Source organism: Papilio polytes, unplaced genomic scaffold (genome assembly GCF_000836215.1).
Source record: "Papilio polytes unplaced genomic scaffold, Ppol_1.0 DF823912.1, whole genome shotgun sequence".
Classification (NCBI taxonomy): Eukaryota; Metazoa; Arthropoda; class Insecta; order Lepidoptera; family Papilionidae; genus Papilio; species Papilio polytes.
This window is the reverse complement of record NW_013525292.1, coordinates 482,481-492,373: the sequence shown is the minus strand read 5'-3', so window position 1 is coordinate 492,373 and position 9,893 is coordinate 482,481. Positions and strand designations below refer to the sequence as shown.

Here is a 9,893-nt window from a genome sequence, read left to right as displayed (position 1 = left end):
GGTAGAAATTTTCAAAAGGTTCTCAGTGTCATTATAATTTAAAGTTAGCAACCATTTCAGTAAGCAGGACTTGGCTTGTGGCAGAGATTTTAACCGGTAACTTGTTTGAAAAGTACTATCATCATCACCAGCTCACTATATATCCCCACCGAGGGGCTCGGAGCCTATTCTTATAGGGGTAACTAGGCCATAGTCAACCATGCTGGCCCAATGCAGGTTGGTTGACTTCACACATATCTTTGAATTTCTTCGCCGATATGTGCAGGCATCACGATGTTTTCCTTCACCGTAAGAACGTCGGATAAATTCGAAAAATCGAAAATCACATTGGTACATGGCGGAATTCGAACCCAAGACCTGTAGATTACAAGTCAACTGCTTAAACCACTGAGCCACCGACGCTCTCCAGCAGTTTTGCCTACACACATCAGATTTGTAACGAATCGAACCGAATGTATTTTCGTAGCCTCTTTGTACACAAGACAATGTAATTCTGGTGTAAATTACACTGACAAGTATTTCAACCGATTAAAAAAACTAAGATTTACCTGCATAATAAACTTCTTGTCCGAATTTCGGTTCGTTATCGTTTTCATCGAGTATGGTAACAGTGACGGCGGCGACGCTGCCATCTTGGCTGTCGCTGCTGTTGTCTATGGAGTTCAAGATGGCCGCCGCGTGCTCCAATATCGGATTGTTACTCGCGTAGATCGTCATTGTATATTCATCTTGCTTTTCCCTGGAAAATATAGCAAGAATAAAACATTAATAATCAGAAAATTCGCACTAAGGGTTTTATGGTTAAATGAAAATCTATAAACTGTCTCTTGATTTGATAGATTCAAGCGTCTCTTAGAAAGGCTTGAGTTGCTAATCAATGACACATTATTTAAACATCCATGACTCGATAAAACACATCTTGCTAATATTATAAATGGATGGATGGATGGATGGATGTTTGTTAGAGTTTGTTGCCTAAACGGATCTCGAAGAGATTAAGCATAAATCTAGAGAATAATCTCGAAGTCCACTTAGGCTACTTACTTTAGTGTTTTTTTTTTACTGCACGCAAACAGAATCACTGGTAATAGCTATTTTGATACAATAAAATATTTTCTTATTTAATGTTACCTATCGAAGGATGTGTTGGCTCTGAGGATGCCCTGTGTCCTGTGCAGCGTGAAGGCGCCCTCGCGGTTGCCCTCCAGGATGTGGTAGTACACCTTGCCGTTGTCTCCTGAGTCTTTGTCTATCGCCTTCACTGTTCCTATAAGTTAAATTTAAGTTTACTAAATTACTGTTAAAAACCCCCTAGAGATTTTAGATATGTATAACAAAAATAAATTACTCAAAATACTAAGCTGCCTTCCATATAGACCTATATAAATAACTAAAAAACGAATTGTAACTTTTTAAATTACAAATTGGACCACAAGATGATAATCATTATCTTTGGAAAGAAACAAGTATAGCATCCCTCCTCTTTTGACCATCAGATAAGTTCCCTTTTGATTCTCTGATAGCCCCTGTAGTGTATGGCCACACTGTTTACTGGTGTCATGGTGTCATGTCAGCAAGTCAGTCGTGTCCGAGCCACCGACAGGAGCAGACGTCCCAAGCATACAGTACAGCCCTCCTTTTGATCAACGGATAGCCCCCCCCCTCTTATTCATCGGCTCCCCCCTCTTGAATAACAATTATACACCCTTTTTGTACAAGAAGAAAGCAAACAAGCAGCTGGAACTCCATTGTAATCTAATAGTGTTAACCTCTGTGTTACCGCCGCTCATTTGCCCTCTTCTCATATAAAAAACAACGACAGTTCCTTGAGATTTCGATTAAAGGACCCCCAAATCGCAAAGAAAGACCCCCTGGTTATATCCTCACCGACAATGACACCCGGCGGCATGTTCTCAGAGATGGCGAGGCGGTAGTGGCGCTGCGAGAAGCGCGGCGAGTTGTCGTCGTCGTCCGCCAGCAGCACGCTCAGCAGCCGCAGGCTCTCGAACTGTGCCGGCGTGCCGTTGTCCACCGCAGCTATCACCAACTGTCATTATTACCACTTATTTAGCTGTTAATATGAAGTAAGAGAAGTTATTGTTGGCTTAATAAAGTAAAGGAGACACGGATATTTAAGTAAAGAAAATACATTTATAAAAAATGTGCATTATTTGCCATAAATATGGCCTTTTTGAATAAATAAATAGATGTATATAGTTCAAGAACAACGATTTAATATACCATGGATGTCGTAGGATGTGGGAGGGAGGCCCGCATCCTGTGGAATTCATTGGGCTTCATCATCAACTGAGGCCAAATAAAAGGTGATGATGATGACAGCAATCCACCGATCATAGTCCTTATAATTGTACTTTAGGATATTTACCACATTGAAAGTTTTAATTTTTATGTTTTAAAAAGCAGCTAATAGATGGCGCTTTTTGTCAAAATCTTATTAAGATTTATCGAACTACACAAATGACCTGATATTCAGCCTTATGTTCTCTATCCAGGAATGTCTTAGTCCTGAGCTCCCCCGTGTCTGTGTCCAGGCTGAACTCCGGCGTGTCGCGTACGTTGCGGTTGTCCACTTTCAGGTAGTACGACACGCGGCCGTTCTCTCCGCTGTCAGAGTCTGTTGCCTTTATTGTTGTTATTAAATAATCCGCCTGAGCTGCGTTCTGGGGAAAAATATGTATCTTATTGTAACTTGCTAATAGCTGGAATGCGCACTTTTGTAGTAATTATTCTAATTTGTAACCCTTGTCAACTTTGTATATTAAGATACCACAACTGGCTATATTGCCAGAATAGTTACAGTTTTTAAAATTCAACAGCAAACAGAATAAAATTTTTCACAGTAGAAGAGAGAAATTCCGACACCTATGGACATTCACAACACTAAATACGATTTCGTTAAGAAAGTTATTTGCAGGTTTTAATAGTTTTCGTATATACTCTGTTTTATAGCCTATCTTATTAAAGGCACACGCACTAACTATAGCCAATCATAACATCTTGTTTGAATATATTTAGCTACAATTTGTAACAGCGCCATCTATGATTGAAATCTTAAACCATTTACAAGTAACGTTCCTGACCTCAGGTATCTCAATGTATCGCTGTTCTGGCGGCGGCTGCACGAACACAGGGCTGTGTCTGTTGACACTCAGCACGGCGACGTGTACGCGCGCTCGCGCCGTGTGTCGCCCGTCGTCCGCGCGCACTGTCACTTGGTACGTGGTGTTCCCTACCACCGCCTTCGCTGGGGAGATGATGCCGCTGCTGGCTTCCACGACAAATGTATCTGGTGATTACAAATAATTCATAATATATTAGGTTGAAACTTTTAACTTAGAGACACTATAAAGCAAAGGGTTATAAACCACTAACGGCCAGTCTCAATATGCAATATTATCAATCGAAAATCTCAATCCGTATCCTAATCTTTTGAAATACTGTCTCAATAAACGACCGAACGATAGAAATAGAGAAAATTATTGAAAGAGTTTCAAAATTTGAAAAAAATCGCTCAATAGTAAAATTTAGAAATTAACAATAGCGCCATCTAGTTATCAATTTCGAAAGCTTGCCTGGTTCGCTCTGATCTTCAATGCTGTAGCGGATCTTCCCGTTGTCCCCCTCGTCCTTGTCCTCCGCACGCACTTGCAAAATGGCCGCGGCGGGCGCAAGCGGCAGATTTTCCGCAATCGTACTCTTATACACCTTCTGACTGAACACCGGCGCGTTGTCGTTCTCGTCTATCACTTTTATGTGCACCTACAAACAATATTACATGTGAAAGTTTAGATGGATGGATGGATGGATGTTTGTTAGAGTTTGTAGCCTAAACGGCTGAACGGATTTCGATGAAATTTGGCATAGATGTAGAGGATAGTCTGGAAGAACACATAGGCTACTCACTTTTGTTTTTTTTTTAAATTCCACGCGGACGAAGTCGCGGGCGAAAGCTAGTATTAATATATGTTTGAATTTTTGTTTACAGCTATAGTCTCTCAGGGTAGGACTGAGCATATGTGGCATTCTATTTAAAGTATCTAGAATTTACGGTTAAGGAAAAAAGAACCTTACAACTAAGCACATAAAGTTGTTTTACATTATTTGCCACAGAGGAGTGCAATACATTCACTCCTATTGACATACTGGAGCATATAAGTAGTATACTCACAGGAACGCTTGTAGTTTTTCTGATCTGTGGCGGCGCGTTGTCAGTTGCCACCGCGCGCAGATAGATGTCGGTGATGTTCTCTCTGTCGATAACAGCGCCCTCTGCCACTGATATCATTCCAGTATTTGTGTCGATTGTGAACAAACTGGACAGTTCTCCTGATATACTGTAGGTTATTTCACCGAATTCTCCTGTAAATTAATATATAAAAATGTTAATTTCTATACTCAATAACGATTAATATCATAGAACGGTTATCAATACTAATATTATAAAGCCTACTACACATATTGGAAGGAACGGCTTAGTCCGTCCTGCATAAGCTGAGCTGGCTACCTTTTGCCACGATTTTGTTTCCTTTAGAATAAGTCCTTTTATGTAATTTCTATTTTGTGGCAATAAATACATATTCATTCATTCATTCATTCATTCATTCATTCATACATATTTCGTTTCAATTGTAGTTTTAATATGACAAGCGGAATCTACAGTTAAAACTGACATAGACAAAACCAAGAACTGTACAGTTTAACTGACAGTTAATGTTTTGCGTGTATCGTGTAAACAGCCGTGTAGCAAGCTTAAAGTGGAAAGATTTGTATTTTACATATAACAAACTCAAAAACTACTGAACTAATTTTAAAAATTCTGTCACTATTAGATAGCTGCATTATCATTCAACTAGGTTTTGCTCGTGACTTCGCCCGCGTGAAATTAAAAATAGTAAAAACATAGCCTTTCTTACTCAGTGATAAAATAGTTTTATTATGGCAGTTGGAGGCCACCGTGGGGTTTTAGTCGGCGCAAATCCGACATAACCACCCTTGTCCCTGCAAGGGTGGTATGCGTTAGGCATTTCCCCACGTTAAAAAAAAGCTTTATAATGAGCCAGTAGTTTTTGAGTTATTTCAATACATACAAAAATCCAAATCTTTCCTCTTTATAACATTAGTAATGATAACATAGGTTATATTTATCCATGTAGACGAAGTCTTGACAATTTAAACAAATGAATTCAAACTTTATTGTTAATTGACAAATATTTTTTTAGTCTACCTTCATCTTTATCCACGGCAGTAACAGTAAGGACACTGGTACCAGCGACCGCATTCTCCAACACGGCTGCATCATACTCGGCAGCAGCGAAAACGGGCTCCTCGTCATTTATATTGATAACATCTATAGATACACTAGCGGGCGTGGAGCGCTGCGGCACGCCGGAGTCGTACGCCACTAATGTGAAGTTCAAACGCTTCACTTGCTCGTAGTCGATGCGTTGCGCGATCTTCACTACGCCTGGAATTTGCGTATACTTAATTGCAATGAAAATGGGTACGTTTGCAAGTTTATTGCTTCTTATGTAGTGTTGTTAATATTATCAAGTTCAGATGGATGTATGGATGGATCTTGTAATTGTCGTAGATGTAGAAGATAGTCTGAGAAAAAATATCTATTTTGTTTTGTAAGCTAGTAAATTTGTAGTACCAAAATTTATTGTATATCTAAATCTAAATAAATAAAAAAAATCATTACTAGACTCTTAAAATGTGACAAAGAGAAACATCCTTCTTTTTTTGATATATTTTGTTGTTAAATTAATTTAAAAAAATCCCACATACCAGTTACATTATCTATCTGGAAATATGGTGTAGGTGGGTATATAACAATACTGGCGATAGGTGTCTCTCTGTCGGTGGCGGAGTACGTATTAAGCACGGTTCCCACGGGCTGCTCCTCCAGTACGGACTCCAGGTACGCCGGCTCCGTGAAAACCGGCCCGTACCGGTTCACATCCACTATCGTTATTATTAATTCACCTGGAATATGAAAATAGTGCATTTTAATCATGTAAATATTGTATAATACAGGGTGATCCTTAACTCAGTTATTTTTTTTTTGTAAAAAAAATCGGAAATACCAATCCGTTAAGAATCATCCTGTATATTCCAAAGTTTAGATAGATCAATCGTTGTGAATTTGTGATGAAATTTGTGGTATAAAATTTGAAAAAAAAAAACACAGGTTACTTAGTACTGTCTTTTAATTTCCTCGCAGACGGTATTGCTTACAAAAGCCAGTGGAAATAAACGAATTAAATTTTTTTTAGTCGACTCGTAGTATGGACAATATTTTTGACAGCAGAGTACATGATACTATACTTTCACCATTTGAGCGATTTTAAAATAAAAATAAATTATTATTATTAATGGATTTAAAAATCAGTCAAGTGGTAAAAGTATAGTACAAAATGATGTACACTTATGTTAAAAAATATTCAAGTACTCTCGACAAAGTTATTAATGCGATGTCTCATTACAAGGAACAAGGCAGTACAAGAGTACAAGTGGAGCACCGCGTATTTCCGCGACTGTACCTGTCAAGTTTATCTTGTGTGTTTACCGTATGATCGTTGTAAGGTGGCTGCGGAGGTGTCGGTGACCTGCACGGGCAGGGTGAGCACGGCGGCCAGGCTGCGCCGCAGAGCGCCCGCCACCGCCACCTCGCCCGCGCCCCCCACTGAGAACCACGAACCCAGCGCACCCGCGTCCAACACCTACGATGTGAAATCCTATTTAATTACCTATACTATTATAATAAAGCGTAAACACACACTTCTTTGTTGCCTAAGATGTCAGCAAATACAGCATATTTTTTAAATAATTCTTTTTTTATTAAAAAGTCCTACACTTACGTCACGCTTTAGGCTATATATTTTAACGCCATTAAATTTAGGGGCTAAATATCTTGGATAAAAACCCTAATGTGGGAAAGAGACCATAAGTTGCTGCCAACATCAAGAAAGAAAGATTGCTAAGGTTAGTCGTGTCATGTCATGTCATTTTGACAAATTTGACAAATGTAAACAATTAAATAAAACTTTCATAATTTCATGCGAATGAAGCCGCACGGGAACAGCTAGTCTATACTCATAACCACACACTACTTATAAGATGTCAGCAATTACAGCACGTTTTAATTCTTTTTTTTACTAAAACTAATATAAATACGAAAGTTTAGATAGATGTTTGTTAGAATGTGCCTAAACTGCTGAACGAATCTGGATGAAATTTGTCACAGATGTAATACATAGTCTGGAAGAACATTTAGGCTACTTACTTTTGTTTTTTCTTATTTCTACACGGACGGAGTCACGGGCAATAGCTTTAATGTTTAATGTTTAAAATATGTTATTAATCAGCCTCTTAGCTCTTTGGACTAAAAACTATTCAGTAATAATCATTTTTATTACTATAATAACATACTTCCTTGCCATGTACATAGGCTGTCAGCAATCGCAATATATTTTTGAATAATACGGTTTTTAATAAGCCACAAACCTCATTGCCGTTAGTATCCACGGCTCGTATGGGCGTCTCATGCGATACTTCGAACAGCAGCTGACTGGGGTCCGTGACGTCAGGATCCACAGCCACCAGTTTATGCAGGACCGTTCCAACCTCCGCGTCCGCTGACACCTCGGCTCTCTGTACGCTGGGCGTGAAGATAGGCTTCTTGTCGTTCACGTTGATTACGTGGACTGTTAACTCCGTGGTACCAGTCTGGCTGGGGATACCTGGAATAAATTTAGTGTTAACACGTTAAATTACACTATATTATTTTCTTATTTAAGTCGATAAAACAATGGCAGTTAACGTGTTAAATATTAACAAGTCAATAAATGTAATTGTGTAAATTGCATTTTACGGTTGGTTTTACCAAACAATAGTATTGAAAGTTGCTTAGTTTGACCACTAGATGGCGTAAAACCCAATTTTAAAATAATTAATTTTTTAAACACAATATTCTTAAAATATTACAAATGCGAACGTTTACTATCTTAAATAGATGTAAGGTAACTCCAAAAGGGCTCAACGAATCTTAATAGCAACTTAGTTTGGAAGAATAATCTACTTATAATGGCCAGAAGAGCTCAATAACTGGTTTGGTAAACAACTGGTACAGTGAACGCTATCTGGCACCCAAATCCATACAAATTATGACTGACACTCGGAACTGACAACTGGCCAAGTGTGAACCGCGCATAAGTTTTTTTTTTTATTCTATAGTCGAATTTTAGCAAAATAAATTTCATATACCCATATCGGTCGCTATAATTTGTATAGAATATGTGTTCTTCTTGTCATAGTCGAGTGTATCAGTGAGGGTGACGACGCCGCTGTCTGCGCCGACTGCGAAGGCGTCGAGTGCGCCGCGCTGCACCGAGTACCGCAGCCGGGAGTTTAGACCACTGTCTAGATCGCTAGCACGCACTACCGCTACCTCCGTACCTGTATAGAGTTCATTTATTAAGAAAAAAAATTGTTATCTACAAAAAGAATTCTATAAAAAAATGTCATAGCATAGATGACCATATTCTAAAATACGCATCAAAACTGTAATGTATGGATATGTTTTTAAAGTCTCAAAGATTCATCAAAAATGACTTTTTAACAATATTAAATAATGTTGAGGTTCAATACAATATTGTATTTTACTATATGTGAAAACGCATATGAACATACAGACCAACAAAGTAACATAAATGAATTTATTATATATCACCTGATATAAGTGGAACTAAATTTTTATTTTCTATACATTTTCTACCATGTGAACCATGTGACTAGACAACCTTGTCTAACTATAATACTGACCAATGGGAGCGTTCTCGATGACGTCAGCGTCATACTTGTCAGTGTCAAAGACAGGAGCGTGGTTGTTGACGTCACGCACAGTCACCTCTACTGAACACGTCGCGTTATGCACGCCATCTGTTGCCTGAGGTACAAAACTATTTTATTTATCTATCCCATTTTAACAGTAATTTTTAAATGCTTTATTTTACTATTTCATGTTAGTGATGTACAATATTTTACAAATTGAAAAAACACTGCATTTTACTCTAACTAATAAAAATCTTATATTTGTAACTAATAAACTCAAAAACTATTGGACCGATTTCAATAATTATTTTACCATTAGAAAGGTATATTTTCTCTCCATGTTATAAGCTATTATTTATTATATAAAATGCTTTATTTACAAGATAAAATTAGAAAAAAACAGATGTATTCACTCACTAGAACAGTAAGGACTATGAGGTTGTTAGTGGAGTTATCAGCGGCGACTTCCCCCCTGACGGCGATTTTGCCCGACTGCGGATCTATCCAGAAGGGCTGGCGGGGAGGGTAGATGATGGAGTACCGGATGTCTGACGTCACGTCCGCGTCACGCGCTTGCACCTATAAAATAAAATTTAATTTTTGTACAAATATTTCACTTTATATTTTATAACCTTAACTACAACTTAAGCAGCCACTAAATACTCCTTAGTGTAAATATCTCATATCGATGCTAAAAGAAAGAATTCTCTCATTTAACTCAAATTTCAAGGTTACCTGAAGCAATTAATACATTTAAAAAGTTTTTTTTTAAAGGTTATGTCAAACAAACCTATCTTTATTTCTAGTCTAGTCTAGAATTAGAAAATAATCTTGCATACATACCTGTAGTTCAGGTTCAAATTTAACAGCATCCTCGTCTATAGAAGCCTTGTACACAGGAGTGAGGAAGACAGGTGCGTTATCGTTGGAGTCGGAGAGGGACAGCTGCAGTGATGTCACCGTCGACTGACCTCTGCCGTCCTCGTCTGTCGCCTGGAGAAAGAAAGAGATAGATGTAGTAGAGTTAAATTTAAAGTTCA

The 9,893-nt window shown here is 38.2% G+C and overlaps 1 protein-coding gene across 1 annotated transcript in view; it reads right to left on the bottom strand.

Annotated features, from left to right (window-relative positions):
• Positions 1-522: 522 nt before the first annotated feature.
• The window catches only part of LOC106102731 (cadherin-87A-like), a 30,306-nt gene continuing 20,935 nt past the window's right edge, over positions 523-9,893 (bottom strand). Inside the window, exons 14-28 of the mRNA XM_013282285.1 lie at positions 9,697-9,846; positions 9,271-9,432; positions 8,845-8,968; positions 8,287-8,478; positions 7,528-7,763; positions 6,590-6,743; positions 5,809-6,006; positions 5,246-5,485; positions 4,190-4,380; positions 3,594-3,780; positions 3,102-3,307; positions 2,484-2,681; positions 1,888-2,047; positions 1,132-1,267; positions 523-739 (exon numbers count right to left, since the gene is read on the bottom strand). Coding sequence (XP_013137739.1) covers positions 538-739; positions 1,132-1,267; positions 1,888-2,047; positions 2,484-2,681; positions 3,102-3,307; positions 3,594-3,780; positions 4,190-4,380; positions 5,246-5,485; positions 5,809-6,006; positions 6,590-6,743; positions 7,528-7,763; positions 8,287-8,478; positions 8,845-8,968; positions 9,271-9,432; positions 9,697-9,846 — 2,736 coding nt within the window. The 3' untranslated portion in view covers positions 523-537. The remainder of the gene's footprint in view (positions 740-1,131; positions 1,268-1,887; positions 2,048-2,483; positions 2,682-3,101; positions 3,308-3,593; positions 3,781-4,189; positions 4,381-5,245; positions 5,486-5,808; positions 6,007-6,589; positions 6,744-7,527; positions 7,764-8,286; positions 8,479-8,844; positions 8,969-9,270; positions 9,433-9,696; positions 9,847-9,893) is intronic.